Genomic DNA, 23,992 nt, shown 5'->3' with positions numbered 1-23,992 from the left:
ATGAGTGCATATAAAATCATTATTATTGGTGCTAGTGAAATCACACAACTTAGTGTTCTCAGGAGTATTCATTTTAACAGAAATAAAAATAAGTAAAGCAAACTAAATTAAGTAAAGTAAAACAAGTAACTAATTTTTGTGTGTTTTTGATATAAAGAAAGCAAACAAGACAGAAAATAAAATAAAGTAAAGCAAGACAATAAACAAAGTAAAGAGATTGGATGTGAGAGACTCCCCTTGCAGCGTGTCTTGATCTCCCCGGCAACGGCGCCAGAAAAGTAGCTGCTGGCGTGCGACAGGGATTGCAACGACGCCATAAAGTAGCTTCCTTGTGACGGTAAAACACTCGTCCGTTGGGAACCCCAAGAGGAAGGTGTGATGCGTACAACAACAAGTTTTCCCTCAGTAAGAAACCAAGGTTTATCGAACCAGTAGGAGATGAAGGTCACGTGAAGGTTGTTGGTGAAGGAGTGTAGTGCGGCGAAACACCAGGGATTCCGGCGCCAACGTGGAACCTGCACAACACAATCAAGATACTTTGCCCCAACTTAACAGTGAGGTTGTCAATCTCACCGGCTTGCTGTAAACAAAGGATTAAACGTATGGTGTGGAGAATAATGTTTGCTTGCAAAGAACAACAGAGAACAATGATTGCAGTAGATTGTACTTCAGATGTAAAAGAATGGACCGGGGTCCACAGTTCACTAGTAGTGTCTCTCCAATAAGATAAATAACATGTTGGGTGAACAAATTACAGTTGGGCAATTGACAAATAGAGAGGACATAACAATGCACATACATATCATGATGACTACTATGAGATTTACTTAGGGCATTACGACAAAGAACATAGACCGCTATCCAGCATGCATCTATGCCTAAAAAGTCCACCTTCGGGTTAGGATCCGCACCCCTTCCAGTATTAAGTTGCAAACAACAGACAATTGCATTAAGTACTGTGCGTAATGTAAACAATACAAATATCCTTAGACAAAGCATTGATGTTTTATCCCTAGTGGCAACATCACATCCACAACCTTAGAACTTTTCTCACATCGTCCTGCATTCAATGGAGGCATGAACCCACTATCTAGCATAAATACCCCCTCTTGGAGTTACAAGTATCAACTTGGCCAGGGCCTCTACTAGTAACGGAGAGCATGCAAGATCATAAAGAACACATATATGATAGATCGATAATCAACTTGACATAGTATTACATATTCATCGGATCCCAACAAACACAACATGTAGCATTACAAATAGATGATCTTGATCATGATAGGCAGCTCACAAGATCTAAACATGATAGTACAAGAGGAGAAGACAACCATCTAGCTACTGCTATGGACCCATAGTCCAAGGATGAACTACTCACGCATCAGTCCGGAGGCGGGCATGGTGATGTAGAGCCCTCCGGTGATGATTCCCCTCTCCGGCAGGGTGCCGGAGGCGATCTCCTGAATCCCCCGAGATGGGATTGGCGGCGGCGGCGTCTCAGTATGTTTTCACGTATCGTGGCTCTCGGTACTAGGGTTTTCGCGACGGAGAGATTAAATAGGCGAAGGGGCAGAGTCGGGGGACGCTCGAGGAGCCCACCCCATAGGGCGGTGCGGCCAGGGGTGGGGCCGCGCCCCCCTAGCGTGTGGCCGCCTCGTCGACCCTCTTCGTCTCCTCTTCGGACTTCTGGAAGGCTCCGTGGAAAATAAGACCGTGGGCTTTTGTTTCGTCCAATTCCGAGAATATTTCCTGTGTAGGATTTCTGAAACCAAAAACAGCAGAAAACAGGAACTGGCGCTTCGGCATCTTGTTAATATGTTAGTGCCGGAAAATGCATCAAAATGATATAAAGTGTATATAAAACATGTGAGTACTGTCATAAAACTAGCATGGAACATAAGAAATTATAGATACGTTTGAGACGTATCAACTATCTAAATGAACTTCATGAGGAGGATAAAATTTAGAGTAAAAGAGAGATTCAAGCTCCTTCCACTCCGAATGATGAGGATCATCTAGTAGCGGATACCACTCCCTTGCTTTGTCCTTAAGTGACAATGAATAATTTCTTCATGGCATTTTCTGTTAATAAACCTGCAACCTTAAACAACTCACAAAGTTCTTTAAGTTTCAACAAGTGATCACTTGGATGGACTATTCCATCCCCTGCATAACGTTCATCCATGTTCTTTTCAACAATTTTAATAGGTATTTTAAAAGTAATACTTTTAGTAGATTGATTTAAAATATCACAAGCATCATTAGAATTATCACATATGGGAGATAAAATATCATCAGCGGAAATTTTCTCCTCTAAAGCTGGGAAACTAAAAAGATCATAAAAACTAGCTTTCCCAAGCTTAGACTTTTCCATAGTATTAGCAATGATGGTGTTCAAAGAATTCATACTAATAACATTGCTATTAGCATGCAAATAAAGTTTTGTAGGTTTTTTTAATTTTCTCTTCAAACACCTCATGTCCTAACTCAAGATAAATATTATAAATCTCTCTATTTTATTATTATTTTTCATTAAGCCTAACTAGTGAAAATAAGAACAAGAAACAAAAAGATATAATTGCAGAATATAAAGGAAATAACTTCGAGCACTCACACACCAGCAACAGTACTAGAAGATAGCTTAGTAGCGAGAGGATGTGAGTACCTTTTACCTTACCTCCCCGGCAATGGCGCTAGAAAAGAGCTTGATGTCTACGCACGCTTCTATTCTTGTAGACAGTATTGGGCCTCCAAGTGCAGAGGTTTGTAGAACAGCAACAAGTTTCGCTTAAGTGAATCACCCAAGATTTATCGAACTCAGGGAGGTAGAGGTCAAAGATATCCCTCTCAAGCAACCCTGCAATTACGATACAAGAAGTCTCTTGTGTCCCCAACACACCGAATACACTTGTCAAGTGTATAGGTGCACTAGTTCGACGAAGAGATAGTGAAATACAAGTAATATGGATGATTATAAGTGGTAATTGCAATCTGAAATGAAAATGGTAGCAAACAAATATGTAGCAAAACTGGTTATAAACGGAGTTTCAATGCTTAGAGATAATGCCTAGGGATCTTACTTTCACTAGTGGACACTCTCAACAATGATATCATAATTGAATACATAAAATATCATCTTTTCACTATGCTACTCTGAACCACTCTCCGGTTCGATAACGAACACCAATTCACTGCGTAGGGCTGCAAAAGCACTCCTTAAAGTCCGCGTTCCAAATCTAGGGACGTCTCGCGCTATCACTTGGAGCATCCAAAGATAGTACTAATAAACACCACAATTTATAAGTATTTATGTAAAATTTAGCCTAAGAGACACACACGGTGTGCACACTGTCACCTTCACACCGTGGGACAAGGTGTCTCCGGAGATCACATAATAAAACCACTTGAGTAACATAATAGATGAAGAATAACATCTACTTATTCAACTAGATTACAAAGCTCATGATCACATAAAGATCATACCATGACAGAGAGAGATAGACCACATAGCTACCGGTAAAGCCCTCAGCCTCGGGGGAGAACTACTCCATCCTCATCATGAGAGTCAGCAACATCGATGAAGATGGCGGTGGAGTCGATGGATATGGCTTCGGGGGCAATTCCCCGTCCCGGAAGGGTACCAGAACAGAGACTTATATCCTCCGAAACTTGGCTTCGATGGCGGCGGAGCTACAGAACTTTTCGTGGATGGAGGCTGATTGATTTAGGATTTTCGCGTCGGGAGGCAACTTATAGGCGGAAGGGCGAGGTCGGTGGGCGCCTGAGGGGCCCACACCACCCCTAGGCGCGGCCAGGAGGTGGCCCGCGCCTATGCATGGTGTGGCCACCTTGGCGCCCTCCTCCGTCTCTGCTTTGGACTCCGTCTTCGTGTCAGAAAAAATAGGAGGTTTGACTTTTGTTTCGTCCAATTCCGAGAAAATTTCCTGTACAACTTTTCTGAAATACAAAAACACCAGAAAACATGAACTGGCACTGTGACATCTTGTTAATAGGTTAGTTCCATAAAATACATAAAAATGCCACGAAGTGTAAACAAAACATATAGAAATTGGTGTAAAACAAGCATGGAGCATCAAAAATTATAGATACATTTGCAACGTATCACTTGGCATGGGTGACGATGGTACGACAATGTGTGGTAGAAGCCGACATGGTGGTGACAACAGCTCTAGCGATGGTGCCAATGGGCCTAGATGTTGCGGTTACAGTGGAAGCTATGCGGTAATTGCAAAGTAAACCAACATGGAAAGGTGTTGCCCCAAGTTCTGGGCAGGAATGGCAGGTCTGCGACACTATAGATTAAGTCATTCCCATCTTTGGTCCATGCCGGCAACGACGATGCCGGTAAGAGTTTTTCCCCTCATTGGAGGTGTTCCCTAGGAGTGTCTGCATCTCCCTCCTTCACTCGGATTGTTGTCTCCATGCGAAATCCTGGGGTTGGAGCTAGATCGTCGGTGATAGCAGTGTCCCCGACGTCATTCCTTTGTTGGAAGCATCGGTTTTGAGTCACGACTTAGAGGAGTACTTTGGTTCTATTTGGCGTTGCTCTCGTGTTTGTCGTTGCTCCGAATTGAACTCCAGGGCGCAACGTACGCGTTGTTGGTCGTGAGTTCATGGCGATGCCTACCTCAAGATGGACTAAGTTCTGCCACCCATTCGTCGACTACTTTAGGTGCTCAAGGTGGATGTTGTATTGACAATGGCGATTCGGTTGAGGTTGTTGTTCTTTCAACGTGACCGGAGTTGGTCAAGAAGCGACATTGATGTTTAGTTTGGGCGAGGCCATTTTCGTGGCATGATTGTAGTGTGTGTGGTGGCTAGTTTTTGAATTAGTGTTGTAAGCCGAAAGACGTTGCTCAAGTTGCTTAACTATTTCTTAAATGAAATATGATATACCCTTCTACGGTGTATTACAATAAAAAGGACAAAAAAAATGCAAGACACGTAAATGAAGAAAATGGACGAACCATTTACATTATCATCGGGTGGTGTGACCTTTGAGGGATGTTCACCGGGGTCGAGCCATGTATCACGGTTAGGGTTATGATTTGGCAGTTCCATGGGTGACCGTGCGCCGCCATCCCAAACCAATTGCGAGGGCATCAATAATCATCAAAGTCTATAATAACTATTGATGATCCCATAAAAAATTATAGTGCTTATATTCTGTCATGCAATTCTACAGCTACATGATCTAAATCTACAAAAAACTAGTTAGTAGAATCCATGGTATTGTTATTTTGACAGTTACACTCCTATGACTTTGCATCACAAGGATCAAAGTCTTCGCCGGCACATGTTCTTGACCGAGATGTCCATTCAAAATTTGGAACCGTAATGCCCACAAATAAATTCAGATTATTTTTCCACGAGCATTTACTAAAGTAGGGGAGTTGACGTTTAATGTTCGGTGGATGTACACGGTAAAACTGTTTTCTGTTTCGCAAGAAAAAAAGGTAAAACTGTTTTCTCATCCGGACGCTGACGGCGGGATCCTGCTCGCACTCCTCCGCCCCACCCTCCCCTCCACCTCATCCCTGTCCGCAACGCCCGGCCTGTGGCGGCTCATCCCCTCCCACCTTCCTCCGGCAGCCTTTTCATCCTCGACGCCTCCCCTTTCCTTGCCGACGGATCGCAGTCGCAGCAGATTATTTTTGCGGTAATGTCTGTAAAGGTTTATTACTGTTTTCTGATCGGAAGCAGCTCTTTCTACTATGGTCGTTGTCAGGTTGCTGCGTATTTTTATTTCGTGCACTGAAAGAAAATTTAGGTTGTACTGCTGATAAGTTCCAGCACATAAGCTGTACTGCTGATGTAGGTTTTCAAGTTCCGTTTAAAGAAAAGATATTGGTTTTCATGTTGCTTGTGCGCTCCATCGTTTCTGAGATATACATCACTATTTTGTCCTTGGTTTGCAAGACTGGTGCTTGAACTTTGCATTATATACTTATACTGCAAGTATAATACTTCTGCTCGAATTCATCAGAAGTTGAGGTTATATTTTGGAGGACGTAATTTTTTTTTTTTTGAGGTTTAGAGGACGGAAAGTTTACCTTGAGCATAATTCTGGGTGAAACCTCCTTATTTCAGATAAACAGTAGAAGTCCAGCCTAATTGTTCAACAATGGAGACAATACACAAAAATAAGGCATTAAAAGCTGGTTCGCATGTGGATAATGATGCAGCTGAAGATAAATCAAGTGCTGTTGAATGCGATCCGTGGAACCCTCCCTTTCCTCCCTATGATTCTTCTACTCATAAATCCTTCTCAGAGGTATGGTAACTAACACTGCCTTTATAACCTGTCATCTTCTCTCCTGTTTTCCTAATTACAGCTCTTGACACGTTCTCTCTATCAGTGGCGCAAACAAAGAAGCGCTATGCTCATAGTCTCCAGAGCAACCAATATAATTATCCCGGATCGTACTCCTAAGGTTCAGTGTGGTCTTTGCTCATAGAATTAATTGACACAATCATTTCGTCAAACAGCATTTCATTTCTATCCTGCTCATGTAGTACATTTTATCATCTTATCTTACGTGTTGCAACATTTGTTTTGCTGCCCTAAGACGCATGGCTGCAAGACTCTGTTTCTTTTATTTTGCTTTATTCACCTCGCAACTGATTGTGTTTCATCACCCTTTTCAATATTGAATCCATCGATCCAGATTGCGAATTCTGAGTTCTACAAGTTATATCCCGACTTGTTGCCCATCCTGGAGAAAGATAGTGCCCAGTGCTTCCTTCGCTTGTACGCCGACTACAGGTACAACATGGCTCGTAATTACATCATTATCCCAGAAGTCCTCAACCAGATGATTGTTGAAGATGCCCTGAATTGTGCAAAAGTTGTCCTGGAGGGCAAGGCTCCTGTGCTCGAAGGTTTCCGTGCGAATCCGAACTGTATGAATCAGTATGGATACTTCCCCCTGCACGAAGCTACAGAAAGGTTCTCTGTTGAAATGATCAAGTTACTCCTCCATCATGGTGCGTTGACTAATTTACGCACAGCGGGCGATTTAGTCATTGAGGGCCTACTCCCACTCCATGTTGCGGTTGAGGATACTTGCTTGCACAAGTATCTGCAGGATAATCTACTTCCCAACCAGGAGCACCCCAATCATCCAACAAAGGAAGATGCCAACTTTGTCTATAAGATTATTTATCTTCTGTGCCTACCCGAGATGGTTTGTCTCATATCCCTACCTACACTATTACGTTTGAGAGCTCATGTCATATATGCCAAACCACCGGTACCACAGTACTTAATTACTAGGCATTGTGGCATCTTCACTTCATAGACAGAATAGCTTCCCATCATCCCGTGAGTCACTCTTTTTATGTGCTCTTGTGTTGGGACAGGTTTTTAGTCAAGATACAACGAGTAATTTCAAGTTGATATTAACATTCGATTTTCTGTGCTTGGCGATGATAACTAGTTCCATGTTAACTATGTTTTGCTGTAAGGACATGATACACATGGAAGTTAATTACTACTACTTGCATATAAACGCTGAAAGTGCTTTGTTTTTTACTTGTTGGTTCTCTTGCAGAAAATTTTCTTGAATACTACCAGATTACTTTCTGAACATACAAATAATCTAGTTGAGGAGGTCTGGAATTATATAAAGGATGGGAAACTGTTGCAAACAGCAGTTCTGCTCCTGGCAGCTCAAGCACATATACATGTGATTGATGGATTTTCTACTATCATTACTCGCATTGCTGAAGAAAGCACTACCATAAAATTTGAGATTAGTCAAGACGAAAAGGAAAAGCTGGATTTGGAGGCGAAGTGTCAACATTTGTTATCTGCATTGTTGCTTGTCCAAATAATTGACAAAGCTGGCAACGCTCTTGATTTGTGCATTCAGAGGCGTAAAGAGGTAGCATATCTTTTGTAGATGGCGGTTATATTGTCTGTATTCTTTTATGTTTAATTATCTTCCTGGTTTTCTGTTTCCTATACAACTTGGACAATGTCATGCAGGTGGCTCAAACAAAAGTCCTTGAACGTGTTTCACAGATTCTTAATGGTTGTGGGTTTTTCCCTACTGGAGGAGTCATCCGCATTGGAAGCCTGTATATTTTACACTTCTTTCGCTTTGATTCAATGATTGTTGTCTTGTATGTGAATGCATTTTTGGTACGATGTTGATTTAATCATTTATTCTAGTTGTTCTTGAAGCTGCCCTTATGAATGGTCGCCGTTGCCCGGAGATGAACTGCCCAAAGAAGATGGTGGGTGTAGATGTGGCTATATATTGTTACCCAGAGGTGAAACACCTCATCTCTGTCGTGCATATAAGGTAAAGATATTTCTTGTTTTGTTTTATGTTCAACTGAAGTTACTATTCCTTGTTTGCATTTCTTAAGTTTATGTTTTTTTAGGGTGCTGGATTTTTCCATTACATTGTAAAACAAGCTTATTTGGTGGTTAGGATAATCTTTATAGGTAAAACTATGCATATAGTATGCGCACGGCCAGCTAAGTAGCACCGATATGGGGATACGCATATGCTGACACAGGACACGTCATTTTCCAGAAACAGTCATACAGGGATACGGTGAGTATCTACAAATAATTAAAATAATTCCATGTAATAAAGACTAAAATATAATTTAAGAATGTGAGATGAGATCAAAATACTGCCCCAGCGTTCACCCTTCTCACTGACAACACTAGCATTGCTGCTTTCAGTTCCAGCCACATATATTTGGCTGCCAGCCATGTCATTACCAGCTGCATTGATAGGAACATCTGCACCTATCAGTTAGTTATTGGAAAATTGTAAATAATTATTGTATTTCATGAAGTGGTGAGGGAAAGATTAGATAGCTATCAATTAGGCCGCTTTGTAATTTACATCGATGTGCCCAGCAGCTCTGGCTGTATGAACCAATTATCTTAAACTTCACATCTCTCTTGAATTCCTGGCCATCTCCTGCCAGGGTTTATCTGCGCTGGAGTACTTAGTTACACAACAAAACAGCTGATCATCAGTGGAGTGTTTTCAATCAGGGTTGCATGACCAAAAGAACAGAACAAAATTGGGCAGAGAATGCAAATGCTAATAATCAAATTCGAATTGGTCATAATTATTAGAGATGTATAGCCCCTTTTCTTGTACGATTGTCCCTATCTCAGTCAACACCTCGGAGATAGGGACTATACAATCAATTCGGTACGATTGCCCCAAATATACTGCTATGCTGTAGATTGTAAAATATTATCCACTGCCAGACTTGACAATTAGAGCCCTTTCTTGTTATTGAGATAAATTAAAGTACTTCATCCGTCCCAAATTAAGTGACTCGGATTTGTCTAGATTCACATGTATCTACATAGTGTGTAGATACATGTGAATATAGACAAATCCGAGTCACTTAATTTGGGACGGAGGGAGTACATTATTTACCAACTCGCCTGATCTTACTGTTCGTGAATAATTTATGCCAACTATTTGGGTCCACTGGTCGATTTTACTCAGGGTTGCATGACCAAAAGAAGAGAACAAAATTGGGCAGAGAATGCAAATGCTAGTAATCAAATTCGAATTAGTCATAATCACAATCATTTTGGTACGATTACCCCAAATATACTGCAACCCTGTAGATTGTAAAATATTATCCACTGCCAGACTTGACAACTAGAGCTCTTTCTTGTTATTGAGATAACTAAAGTACTTCCCACATCCTAAATTAAGTGACTCAGTTTTGTCTAGATTAGCATGTATCTACACACTAAAATGCGTCTAGATACATGTGAATCTAGACAAATCCGGGTCACTTAATTTGGGACAGAGGAAGTACATTGTTTACCAACTTGCTTGATCTTACTGTTAGTGAATAATTTATGCAATCTATTTGGGTCCACTGGTCGAATTTACTCAAATATTGCTAGCGAAAAGCTGGTAGGAAGAGCAAAAGCATGTTTCACGTGCTATATTTCAGACGTGCAACTTACCATGTTACTTATCCATGCTTTTCAAGTACTTTCAAAGAACATTGTAAACACTCTATGCATCAATAATGCAGATAATATGTATATTTTCAAGTTAATGCTACTGGGCAGGCAACCTGAAATATGTGAATATTTGGGATTTATTCAATTGAGTGGAAAAGGTAGTGGTGGGTGGTTTAATAAGCTTTTTACAATCAACTGATGTTTAGACCTTTTGTTGACCTCTGACAGTCTGCAAGACGTTTCGAGCGTGAGTGCACTTGGAATAATTTCTTCCCATACTGGAGATCAGTGTTAGCATATCCGTATCCCTGTAAGTTCTTTCCAGCCCATGCACAAGATGATGTTTCGTGTCTCCCTAATTTTGATCACATCCATAACTCTGGGAGCAAGTCCTTTGGTAAACCATCTAGTCCGGTTCCAAATGGTAAACCATGTTCATTGCCAAGTACAATTTCGCAAGTTACAAGTATGCATCAATCTAGAAGGCTGTTTGGTACTGTTGCATTGACGATCTTGAAGGTGTTAAAGAATGCATGAGTAGAAAGGTAAGCCACGAGCTCTTTTTTGATATTCCAGTTCTCAAGAATATGCTAGTACAGCGAACGTTGAAATTTGTTCTCCATTCAGCTAATGTATATGATCTTTTGTTTGTACAGATGCTCAGACAGTTAGCCTCAAATTTATTCGGTCAAGTTTTGACAAGTGCATATGATGTGAAAAACTTTTCTTGGCTGTAATTTTGTTGCTAAGTACACATGACGTGATGAACTTAATTACTTGGTGCCATACAGCTGCCTTATTTTGATCTGCGCCCAGGTTGTTCCTATCGTAGCTGTGGATATGCAACTGAATTGTATGGCTGTATTCACAGTATCTGTCATATTTTAATGTAGTGAATACTCAGTATGCAGAGCACAGCAATGAAAGACGAGAAAATACACATAACCCGTAATACCAAATGAAGGATTAGCAAGCAATATTGAACAAAGGGCATTTGAAAGTAGATTTATCATAAACAATATATTTGTAATTTAAATTTCTTGATTTAGCAGTCAAACTGAAATATTGGAACCTGTATTTATGTTTAGGACATCACTATTTATGGAATGGGGGAATAAACATAAGACATCAAACAAATTTAGAGCAGAATAAGCATACAATATAAAAGATCACATGTGTTCTCCTTAAATCTGGCTTCCCGACCTCTATATACCTATCGACGCTAAGGCTGGCGTCTGCTTCCTCTATCAGGCCGATGGTGGCATATTTGCGGCCTTGCTATAGTGTGGGGTTTGGCTGTGATGGAGCCATGGGTATCAGTAGTAAACATCAACACGACGCATCGCACATGTTCAAAATCTTCCATCGCAACGGTTTATTGAACCATCACTATACATGGGATTGGTGACACATTTAAAGTCTCTCATCGCGATATTTTGTTGAATCGTCACTACGTGGGTGATTAGGACGGGCCAGCGTGCATGTAATTGTGTGCGGTAGGTATTATTCCATCACACATGATTCTCAGTAAATAATTGTGCGTCATGTCATTGTCCACAATTGTGCTATTCTAAACGCATGCGTAGTACTGTATCACACAGGGTAGATCATATGCACTCCTGTTATTTTCCATAGACATTGCATGCAGTCTTATCTACTTAATCGTGTTGGCGGAGCCAACGCCCCGCAAGCAGTGGTAGCTGCCCGGGCACCCATAGGCCACGGTGCATCTCTTTGAGGCTTTAGTATAAAAAATTGGTTTAAGTAGTTGTTTGGTGGAGTGTTCGTCCTTGGTTACGATAGATATACTACGGGAAAACCGCTTCCTCGGGTCGCCCCCTCCAGGCGACCGAGGGGGCGAAATCTTAGCCGTGCCGCCACCGCCTTCACTCCTCGTCGCCCCCAGAGACGCCCCCCTGTGTTGTATCTAGGTGGAGGATCTCCGCGACGGGATCGCCATGACCATGACAGCTGCTCGACGGGCTCCCCTTCCTCCGATGGCCGGCCCCTGGCTGGGCCTTAGGTGAGGGTGTTCTGTTCGGCGGCTTCCACGGTGGGGGCTCCGGAATCGAGGCGGCGGCCTCAGATGGTGAGACGATGGTGTTCACGTGGCCGGTTGCGTTCGTGGATGCTGGTGACTGACGCTCTGGTCCGTGCGGGCGGCAGGGCAACGACGAGTGCGGCTCATGGGTGGGCGGCTTCGTCTGCTCGCGCCAGAGCCCGAAGGTTAGATCTTCACTTTCCCTTTGGCCTCTCTCCCTCCCCGCAGATCTTGGATGGCGGCTTCGTGCCGGTGTTTGATGGCTAGGCAACGGGTGTGGTGTGTTGGGGCCAGGAGAAATCCTCAGTATTTGACCACAGTAGCGACGACGCCTATGAGGCGACGTGACCTGGTGAGGCGCCACTGAGGTCCCGCCCACTCACCTCCTACCCCCGTCCCGGGTGAAAGCCCAAAATCCGTTGGACTGGATGGCGGCGGTCCATGGGCGTCGTTTCCCCCTTGGAGGCGCCGTCTTGGGACCATTGGTGTGGTTCTGTTGGCGGCGTGGCTGATGCTCGGTTCCGCTGCGTCTTTGAGTTCTTTGGCTGCTCCCAAGCTTTCTCGTCTCCTGGGTGTCCTCGTTGAAGCTGTTTGTCGCACCAGTGTGCCTGTCGCGGTGAGGTGGTCTATGTGGTCTGCCCGGTTGGTTTTCTGGTTTATCTTTATGTGTTTGAGTTGGGTGTTGTGTTGTAAGTTGTTTCATCATTCTTGTATCTATCGGCCGCACAACCTTATTAGTTTAAAACAGGGTTTCATGCCTTCAGTTTAAAAAAAAAAGTAGTTGTTTGGTTGGGCAAAATCTACTAATCTTGGCTGCACTTTGATCTTGCCTAGGCTTCAACTTTGAGCTAGCTCCGCCACTTTGGCTCACTTTCTTGTCAAGAGTAACAAAGTATCATTATGGACTGAAGTGAATCTATACCTACTAATAAAGGAAGGAAGGTTTCTCCCTGGATTTTTTGTCCGTTATGAAATTGCTCCTGCTATTCTGTGGAATTTACCAGACTTGCCACGGCTGAAAAAAACGGTTGGCAGAAGGTTTCGTGTTGAATCGGTTCGCTCCGTTCGTCCCTGACTCGCGAGCGATCTCCCGTCGCCTGGTTTGCTTGGGTCCAGCAACCCAAACTACAAAGGCCAGGCCCAACTCCATCTCTCCATCAACTCAGTCCGCCTACCGAGTTTGGGCTTGGTGCAGTTTCTCGTGGAAGTACAAAACGAGAAGCCAATAGTTTGTACTACCTCCGATTCAAGGAATAAGGCGCCCTCGTTTTACGTGTTTTTTGTTTGACCAAGAATTACTTCAAATATATAAAGATTGTTTGTATGAAATTAGCATCATTAGAAAGTGCTTTTCAATACGAATCCAACGATACTAATTACATATAATATAATTAAGATTGTGTTGCTTAATTTTTATGATCAAAGTTCATCTTAAAATACGCGTGCGCCTTATTCCTTGGGACGGAGGTAGTATTGAATAGTCCCACCTCGCCATGTTAAGCCGACTCTGGCCAGTTTATATGCCTATGCTATGGTTGAATCACAAGTCACCACGGGATCAACAAGTAATAGCACCGATCAAAAAACAATGGACTTGGACGCAGCCAGCAGACTGAATCCCAGCTGACGTAGACCGACCTGATCGACCTGGACGCAGCGGTGAGCCGCCTTCGCGGCTCCCGCCACCACAACGTACAGCGATACGGCGCATGGTGGACGAGAGGTGCCAGTCGGGGCTGTAAGGATGCCTGGCGGAGTAGTGAAGAGAAATTATGGCCGGAGGGAGGGAGGGAGGGGAGGGAAGGACACAACTGAGGAAAGAAAAGCAAGCAGGTTCCGACACTATGCTCCGATGTCTCAGTTTTTGTTCTCGAAGGGAAAGGGCAGTGGTGGACAAGGAAAATATGGAATGGAGATGCCTTCTCCTTTAGCCTAGCCGTTTCTTAGTTTTAGATGAACTTCATACATGGAATTGGACAATGCATTAGTAGCATAGTTATTTGGTGATTTGTTCACTTGCGTACGCCTCAAATTCAAAAGAACTTAACTCGGTATAATTTACAGTTTTTAACTTTTCAGAAGAATAAAATTTTTGTTTCAATCAACTGGTACACATAACTAGGAAGGGATGCATGTGTTTGCTTACAGAAAACGATGTATTTAATTGATATTGCAAGATCTTAACTAACTGTTTACCAACCTTTACATGAAGAGTGTCAGAGACTCTGACTGTCAATGCAACAAAGCTCGACGCGCTTCTTGGCATGCTCTAATGATGTTGCTGATGCGACGTTCGTCACATGTTGTTGCGCAACTTTTATATGCCTTTGACAAATTCATGCCACGTGGGATTCATTCTGTCTAGGACTATTCATCCCCTAGAAAAAGTATTTTTTATAGTGTGATTTATCACAGCATAAAAATGTTTAATAAGAAATAGCCGTAGCAACGCACGGGTACATAGGCGGGCGACTCTGGTACAAATGAATAGCTAGAGTGCTACCTATGAAGAGCGCGGGTGCTACTATTGGTTAATGTTGGTGCTGCAAAGAGCAAACGGTTGTGCAACAAGGACCTGGCCAAAGGCCTCCTAAAAGAGATGTTGCGATGATGCAATATACAAATATGTTGCTACAATTGTTATGCAATTTTGCTTCATTAGTAGATTTTTGTTCGCTACAGAGTATCCGACAAGTCTCTGGTGAGCTCCGTCTAACGTGTCTTATTATTAATATTTTTAGGTGAACCGATTTTGTTTCAACGAAGCAAAAGTGGGGTTTGGAGGACATAGAAGTTAATATGACAGTTGTGAATGCTTAGATGGACCCGGAGGCTAGGAGATTTTTATCCTTCGAGATTGTTAGCGATATCTTTTTTTCTTCCGATGCAACGCACGGGTATTTGTGCTAGTCTCTCCTAAAAGAGGAAACGGTTCCGTCGTCAATCAACCATACATGGTCCGTCGTTCGCTTCGTCCATCCTCGCTCGCCTTTTTTTGCATTTGGATCCCTCACTTATTGGGAAATAGAAACCACAATCCTCACCATCATCCCCAACCCCAAGCTTCCATCGTGACCTCCTCACATTGAACCCTACCACGAGGACTGCAGCCGCCGCCCTTCTCGTGTCCCCGCCCCAGCGACCCTCGCTCAGTCATCTCCCTGGATGCCAGTGAAGCCGAACTCCTGACCACTGAGCGGAGCGCCTCCTCACATCCGGATGACCTCCATCTCGAGGATCGGCCTCCTCAAAGTTCGGTCATTCTCCAGCAAAAGCTCCAGCACGAGCACCCCCAAGTGGGCGACCTCCTCCTTATGGAGATCCATCCCCGATCTTGGCCGGTCTGATACCCACTAACAGATGCAGCGATGGAGCTGCAATCCAATGGTAGTATCAGCAGCATGTAATTCCACAAGGAAATGATCATATTGATTTTTTTTGTTGCTTCATACCTGTATCTTAATGCCACTTTGTGCTAGGAATAATTTGTATCAGCTAGAATTACCTAAGTTGGTTTATTCTAAAAGTTCTAATTCAGTTGAGAATTTTTGTTGGGCCGAGATCTGAATCGTATTTGGCCTTTCAATGCACTATTTGGTATTTTTTGTTGTAATCACTGATGTTGAATGCTCGCTACATGAGACGGTGAGGACTTTGTCTTCTGAATTACTATTTCAAGAAATTATCTCAGCCCTATTACATAAAGAATGCGAGTAATCTAAAATGGAGATGCATAGCACATACGCTAGGGTCATAATCCTATCATCCTGGGAATAATGATTGTGCCATTGCTTAAGGGCGCTCCTTTTCTTTATCCGCACGGAACGATTCAAACCAGCCGCAGGAAAATCCATGCATAAAACAATCGCTCTTTACTGCCTCAATTAGCACCTACCGTTGTAAAGCGATGCATCGCTGAGCTAATAATCAGATTTAGCACCCTTTATTTTTAATTTCCTAAGCGCCTAACTAAGCGCCCCGGAGTGTACATGCCTAATAGGGATGAGATAATTTCTTACCTTCATACTAGGAGGCGGTGGCGCGGCGCACACCACGCACGTGGCCTTTTGTGTGTAAAATGCTATTAAACCTGAATCTGCACTAATCGTGTAAGCACTGTTAGGGGGATTTTTATACTGAGATATCAACGGTGGTGTTAGTAGAAAGTAGTCCGTCGGTACGTGACTAGGAGCGCCACCTGGGCGATGCGATGTACGCGTGGTTCCGCATGCTTTTCGGCAGAAAGCGGTGATGGTGTAGACAACGGACATGCCCTCCACTCGCATCTTAAACGTTGGCTAAGTTGTTCTCCACTTTGCAGGTGTTGAGGCTGGCCTCCGCTAGAGTAGGTGCGTTGCTGCAAGTGCAAAGAAGGCCTTCGCCGGCGTAGGAACCTTGCTAGCGGGAAGTAGTGTTGACGCGGCTCTATATGCCCACTGCTGTAGAAAGAGATTCAGAGAACTGCAAGTCGATGAGGATAAGTGGGAGCAAGCATGGATTCAGTCGTCAGTGGCTGGTATGCTGTCTTTTCATGTCGCGTCCCAGCTGTTTTGTTTCCGTTCATTCCTGGTAGATAGCGCATAAATTTGAACTGAAATTGTGATGCCGAAGAAAACGAAGAACAAAGGCGAGAGGGACGGAACAGTTAGAATTCAATGCGTCATAATTTTATTCATCTGCTGGAATTCTTTGTCAGCACCGTGTTGCAACTAAAAATTAAAGAGATTAAATCAGAACAGAGATGCTTCCACAGTTCCACCGATGCTCCCCGCGCCTCTCCTGCGAGCAAGCAAACCGGCCGCGCCTCCGCACCTGCGAAAGCTGCTCTTCCCGCGCCGGCCACCGCCCCGCTTCGCTCCGCGACCTTCTCACCCTCTGCTACGCCGTACTACAGCTCCTAGCGCTGGCCAGCGATTCCGCCCGGACGCCCGCCCTCCACGGCTCCACCCCTGCCTGCGTCCCGCGCGCCCAGTAACAGCACGATGCGCCTCCTTCCTGCGACACACCAGCTCTGCCCTGTCCTCCTCTGCCCTGTCCTCTCCAGCACGCTGGCACCAGCTCCCTACGCCCGCTCATCTTCCGCGCGACCCACAGGCTCGCGTCCAGCACGCCTTTTCTCCCCGTCCTCGCCATGTTGCCTCCTGTGCGAGCCCGCGCACCCGCCCATGCGGCCTCGGGGCTACGTCCCCTGGTTCCGCACGAGGCCGCGGCCCGGCCAGCGCGCCTGCAGCTCCCTCCTCTGGCTCCGGCCAGCTGCCCTGCAGCTTCCTCGACCTGAGTTGCCCCGCGCGCCCCTTGTCCGTGCCGACGCCGCCCCCTCTAGACCCGCGATGCCCTTCACACCTGCAGCGCGTCGCCGTGGATGGCACCGCGTCTGTGCTCCTCCCCTGTGCGCCAAAGCCGCACACCCCGCGCCCTGGTCCTTGTGTCTGACTGCGCACCGCGAGTGCGGCACCTCCGCCACTCCGGCCACGCCGCGCCAAGTCCGCCGCTCCGCCCGCTCCTCTCCCGGCGCCGGCTCGCTTTCCATCGCCCTTCCGCTGTCCTACTCCCGGGCTCCCGCAACGTCCTCACCCCGCGCATTCCGGCCGCTCCACGTGCTCCACGCCAAGCTCCGGCTCCTGCACGCCCAGCCGCTCCTCTCGCGCCTCTGACTACCGCGCCGCTCCGCCGACTCGGGGCCCACACCGTCCTCGACACGCCCGGCTGCTCCGCCTTGTTGCGCCCTCCAGCTCCGACGCCCGCCGGCTCCACCCCTCCGGCCCGCCCGCCCAGCTCCGCCGCCCCGCTCCGGCTCATGGCCTGGCAGCTCCCCTCGCGCCATGGTCAGCCGGTCGACGCCGACCTCCAGAGACTGGCAGAGGAAAGGATCCCTCCACCAACTGCAGCCCAGTCTCGCCAGGCCATGGTTTGAGTTACAGATTTGTCTGGTTTGCAACGCGAAGGTTCTATCTCTTTACATGTCAAACTAAGCGGTGGAAGTGGGGCCAGCAACACCGCTTTGACCAAGACAGTTGAGGAACTTGAATCACCCGGAGTAACCACATCCATATATGAAGAAAAGAAGGAGATAGACAGGTAACCGGTTGCCCACCACGCTAAAAAAATGGAAACAAAAAATAACCCTACGCTAAACCACGTAAGAAAGAGAAGAAGAGGGTGTACGTGTCTGTAACTAATTAGAGATAAATAGCTTATGAATAGTAGCCAAGGCAAAAGAAACGCTCTAAATCAGCCAGCTTTTATATAGGGTATAATATGGTTCTTGCACATGCTTGTTTACCTCTGCATAAAGTGTTACTGATTCGACATCTTCATGTTCAAATCATAGGTCAAACATATTTGATACCAAGGACGAAATTACTCTGAATGACAACTTCAGGAACCTTGTATAGTGGTACGGCAATAGGGACACAGTGTAGTGGCACTCCCAGGAGTAAAATACAATGTGATTCTGCATCTAAGCGTAACCAGTTTTTGGATCCTCATTTCTTAGTTTGGAGCTTTTGTAGTAGACCTGATCTGTTACATGCACATCATCAACTATGTGGAGTTGTGAGTTGCCTCAGATAAGAGAAATGTGTAGAAAGCCTCTTCTGAGATTAATTTTATGTCAGCCATCTACATGTGATTGTTCATTGCAGAACCAGAACTTTGAAATAGTTCTTATTTGCATATCTCTTAACTCTTCTAATTCATATCGCTTGGTTTATTGCAGAGTGAACATTCTTCAGTTTACTGCCCCTCGCGCGGACCGAGGTCCTCTTGTCCATCATCCATGATACTCCTATGATCTTGATGTGACAGATTTGGTTACTGGTTTGAGGGCTACAGAGGATGCAATTGTTCATTTAGAAGTGAAGGTGATGGTCCATGTGTAGCATGCAATTCATTTATTCATGATCTGGTATAGTAAGTAATTTGGACGAGTCAACTGCATATTAATATCAATGATATATCTCCTTTGCACTAAATTCATGATATTCATATTTTATCTATTGATGATTATTAAAAGTACATGAGTTAACCTGTAATGATATCTATGATTGTCACTTTGTGCAAATCTTCAGATATATGGACAGTGCAAATCCTTTTTAGTCAAATTAGAAGTAAATAATTATGTTAACTTACAATCAGGATCCTAGATCTGTGCGAAAATATGCATTGCATTTTGTTCCTGTAGCATGTATCTTAAGAGCATCCATAGTTGATTGGTAGAATGTGCTCTCATTCCATGTAGGTATAAACTCCTACGTATTTTTTAAGCCTTATTTGCACTTGTAATTTATCATTTGGATTATCCACTTTCATTAGTCTGACTCTATATAAAATAAAAACCTCACTCATTTTTGTGGAAAAAGTCTCCTAGGTAATCCACTCCACCTCAATGATTATTTTTCAGAAATTAATCCGAAGGTGCAACAAGAGGCCCGACACACTCTGAAATGGGGGAGTAACTGGGCAGAGACGCGCCCCAAACGCGGCACCAAGCAACAACGTCCCTCAAACGCTCGATCCAGCGCAATTTGGGGGCCATTTTGGAGACGAGTCTGGAGATGCTCTTAAACTGCAATCCATCATGTACAAGACCATTAAAATTTTGAGAAAAGAAACAACACATAAAGGGAGGAATGGTCGGGAATTTGTATGTTCATCTGCCATGTTGTTTTTCTTTGTGTATTTTTATTTTTCAAGATATCATATGGTAGGCTTTCTTCAAAATTGAAGATTGATGCATGGGTTAATGTGAAATATTCGTTCATGTTTGCACACAAATGATATCATCTGCAATAAACATATCTTTGTTTGTTGTTCTTTATACTTGGCAGGTAGTATCGTTGGATAGATGCTGGGGAAGAATTGGGATACGAGAGGAATCCGCAAGTAATTAAGGTTAGCTTGGACTACAATTGGGGAAGAAGGATTAGTTTTCTTGGAAAAGGCAGCTGAATGAAGGCCTCTGTTGTTTTCATTTGTCTATCATGTTATCCGGTAGCAATCCAAAGTCTAAGCTATGGAAATACACTATTCTATAAATATGGAAGCTCATCATCGAGTGACATATTTTCAAGTGGGGTTTAGTGACAACGTTGTTGGATTGGAGTATTAAGAAAATCACAATAGTGTGTAGAAAAGAAAAAAAAGGGATATTCAAATTGAAAGAACATCTCTCACATTATGTTTTGTGTGTTTGATGTCAATATATGTGATACACTAATGTTTGTTTAAGTGGTACAGGGATTACATAGATACATATTCTTGTGTGTTGGATATGGTCGGTCTGTCAAAAGAAAACAGCAAAGTTGGTCAGGCCGGATAATCCGGGCCGGATATTGTTGAAATATCCGGCCCCCAGTTTTCGGCTAAGTCTTTGAGGAAAAGCAGCGCAGTATAGGGGCCGGATTTTTGCCCGGATATTGTCCCGGTATTGTACCAGGGCCGGAATATCCGGGCCGGATATTTTGGAAATATCCGGGGCCCTCGAATTTGGCTAAGGACAAGAAGAAAATCAAGTCTGGCATAGGGCCGGACATTTGGCCGGATTTTGTCACGGTTTTGTCCCGAAGGCCGGATTATCCGGGGGGGCGAATTATCCGGCCCTTACTTAGGCCGGAATATCCGGCCCCCCGGAAGCTGCAACGGCTCATTTTTGTGGGGGGGTATAAATACCCCCCTTCTTCTACCTTGGTTGCTTGCTCAATCATTGCACAAGAAATCTGCCAAGCCACCTCCATTAGAGCCACCTCAAGAAAACTCAAGATTTGCAAGATCTCCTTCCTCCCCCAACCAAAGCTCTTGATCTTTGGAGATTCGAAGGAGAAGACACCGATCTACATCCTCACCGAAGCGATTCTCATTTCCCCCTCTCTTGTTTGAGGGATCTCATGCTAGTGTTCCTATTTGGTTCCCTAGTTGATTTGTGTTGATGTATTGTTGTTGATTGTTGTGTTGTAACAGATTTGGGAGCCTCCAATTCGGTTGTGGATGTGTGCCCCAAGAACCTTGTAAAGGCCCGGTTTCCGCCTCGAGGAAATCCCTTAGTGGAAGTGGGCTAGGCCTTCGTGGCGTTGCTCACCGGAGATCTGAGTGAAGCCTTCGTGGCTGTTGGTTTGGCTTTCGTAGCAACCACACTCCTCCAAACGTAGACGTACCTTCTTGCAAAGGAAGGGAACTACGGGAATCATCTCCGTGTCATCGCGTGCTCCACTCTCGGTTACCTCTATCCTATTCTATCTCTTATATTGCTTAGCTATATCTTGCTTAGTTGTTAGCCTTGTCATATAGGTAAATTCACTTAGTTTCATATCTAGAGAATTTACCTTTTGTGTCAAGCCTAAATTGAAAAAGAACTAAAATTTGGTTAGTACCTATTCACCCCCCCCCCCTCTAGGTGCGGCATACGATCCTTTCAATTGGTATCAGAGCCTCGGCTCTTATTTCGGGCTTAACCGCCTAAGAGTATGCCGGACGATGGACCTTCGGAAGGGGGGACTAGGCCGGTCACCATGGAGGATATCAATTCGTTGAAGTCATCCATGGATGCTCAAATGGAAAGTATGAGAAAAATGATTTCCGAGCTTTTGGCTCCTCCCCGTCCCGTGGCTCCCACCATAGAGGTTAATATCACGGATGCGGTTGTAGAGGGTGATACTTCGGTATTACCTTCCGCTACCACACCCATGGATGGTGATAACTTAAACACTATCAAACCCCCCATTGCATCTCCCAAGGGAACTAGTGGAAGTGAGAGCTACAATCGAGTACCTCCACCTTTCCAATCACCCGATATACCGGTTCCCCATCCTCATATAAACATCCGGGGCGACCCACCTAAGTTTTCCGTTAATGATTACGATACTTGGCAATTTGAGTTTAGCTCTCATGTTCGCAGTGCCTCCAATGAACTTTGGAGAATCATCGAGGAAGGCTTCAATCCCTACAACCCCAAGAAGTTGACTAGAAGAGAAGCGGTTGATAGCCAACTCAACAACACCGCCTTGCACATGATTCAAACTGCCGTGGGGACAAAGGAGTTGTCTCGTGTTCGGCATTTCACCACCGCCAAGGATGCTTGGGATGCTTTGGCCGTGAGTTGCATTGGAAGTGAGAGCACAAGAAGGAACAAGTATAATGCTCTTCGGAATAAAGCCGAAGGATTCATGAGGCTTCCGGATGAAGATCATGAAGACATGTATGGAAGACTCCTCACCGTTGCCGACGCCTTCCGGATTGTTGGAGCCACTCACATTAATGACTCTTGGATCAAGGAGAAGTACATTGAGTGCATGATGCCGTTCGAGCCTATTAATGTCAAGACTCTTGTCGGAAGAGAATGCTATGCCTCTCTCACCTCTCAACAAGCCGTGCATGAGATGCAAGCTCTCAAGGTGCTTGAGCAAAACTCTCATGATTCCCGCAATCGTGCCATTGGGATGACAAAAGGGTCCAACCTTGCCTTGGTGGTTGACCCCGTGCAAGAAGTGATTCCTCAAGAATCTTATAGGGCATCTTGGAGCATGACCTATCCGGAAGACTTGGAACACCACTACCATGACCACATGGCATTCCATGCAAACACCTTTTGGATTGATCCTTCCAAGGCCAAGGAGGACAACATCAAGAGAAACAACTCAAGGGGTCCCTCAAGCTCGGGCCCAAGAACAAGATCTTGCTACAATTGCAATGACAAGCGCCATTTCATTGCCGAATGTCCCTATGAGAATAGGGAGACTCATGGTGGAAGGCTCATCCCCAAGGACAAGAGCAAAGACTCAAAGGGCAAATATTCAAAGCCCCCCAACAAGAAATTCTATAACAAGAACAAGAAGGGCAAGAGGCCCTCAAGGATTGTGCTAGTTGCTAATGAAGAATACTCTTCCGATGAGATTGCAAGTGCTAGTGATGATGAAGAGGAAAGCTCAAGAGAAGTGGCCGCCATTGTCACCACCAACATTCCCTCTTCCTCTCTTTTTGATTCACCCAATGAGAACCCTCAACGCAAGAATGCACATTCCTTCATGGCAAGGTCCACCTTGGACACATCTATTGTGCTATCAACTCAAGAAGAGTATACCTCCGGAGATGAAGATGTTGATGATGAAGAAGATGTAACCTCAAATGGATTGGTTGCCCTTGCCTCCCTCTCCACTAACTCTTCATCAACAAGTGAATCTCCCAATGAGGTCATTCATGTGGAGGAAGAAAGTTGCCTCATGGCTAAATCTTCCGAGGTATCATCTCCTAACCCCTCTATGCCTAACATTTCTAATGATCTAGGGGTTGACCCCGCTAGTCTAAAAGTGAAACAAGAAATGCTAGAGTTTGATGATTTCATTAGTAACCTACAAGGTAACACTAAGAAGCATGTTTCAAGTCTCATGGTTCGTATGGCTCAACTAAATGATACTCTTGAGAAAAAGTGCCAAATAGAGAGAGAAGACTCTCTAGAAATACATGCTCTTAAAAATGCTCTTGAGGAATGTCAAGAAACTATAGCATCTCTTGAAGAGAAGCTAGAAAGTCTTGAAGAACCTCAAGATAAACTTAACAAGCTCACTAAAGCTAGAGATCTTGCTAGAGCTAAGACTAAAGTGCTTATAAAGGAAAAGGCCAAATTTGGTGTTGATCATGAGAAACTTGTGAAGGATCTATATGAACTAGACAAGGCTCACAAAGCCTTGAAGAGTGAATACTCTCTCCTCTCCGAGTCTTATGAGCAACTTCAAATTAGGCTTGCTTCATATGACATACCTAGCACCTCTACTCCTTCATGTGAACATGCAAATATTATTGAGGAAAATGCTAGGTTGAAAGATGAACTTGCTAAGGCCTTGATACGTCTCCAACGTATCCATAATTTCTGATGTTCCATGCTTGTTTTATGACAATACTTACATGTTTTGCTTGCACTTTATAATGTTTTCATGCGTTTTCCGGAACTAACCTATTAACAAGATGCCACA

At 44.4% G+C, this 23,992-nt stretch overlaps 1 protein-coding gene across 1 annotated transcript; it reads left to right on the top strand.

Moving 5' to 3' along the window:
* Window positions 1-5,520: 5,520 nt before the first annotated feature.
* On the top strand, window positions 5,521-10,856 carry LOC127342372 (uncharacterized). The gene is made up of 9 exons (XM_051368311.1): window positions 5,521-5,680; window positions 6,112-6,295; window positions 6,381-6,455; window positions 6,690-7,208; window positions 7,575-7,907; window positions 8,012-8,103; window positions 8,210-8,330; window positions 10,217-10,533; window positions 10,645-10,856. The coding sequence occupies exons 2-8, from the start codon at window positions 6,146-6,148 to the stop codon at window positions 10,523-10,525; spliced, it is 1,599 nt and encodes a 532-aa protein (XP_051224271.1). The 5' UTR covers window positions 5,521-5,680; window positions 6,112-6,145; the 3' UTR covers window positions 10,526-10,533; window positions 10,645-10,856.
* Window positions 10,857-23,992: the final 13,136 nt, after the last annotated feature.

The sequence above is a fragment of the Lolium perenne genome, chromosome 3, assembly GCF_019359855.2.
Source record: "Lolium perenne isolate Kyuss_39 chromosome 3, Kyuss_2.0, whole genome shotgun sequence".
NCBI classification, from domain to species: Eukaryota; Viridiplantae; Streptophyta; class Magnoliopsida; order Poales; family Poaceae; genus Lolium; species Lolium perenne.
Note: the sequence above shows the minus strand (reverse complement) of the source record. Positions and strands in the feature narration are given on the sequence as shown.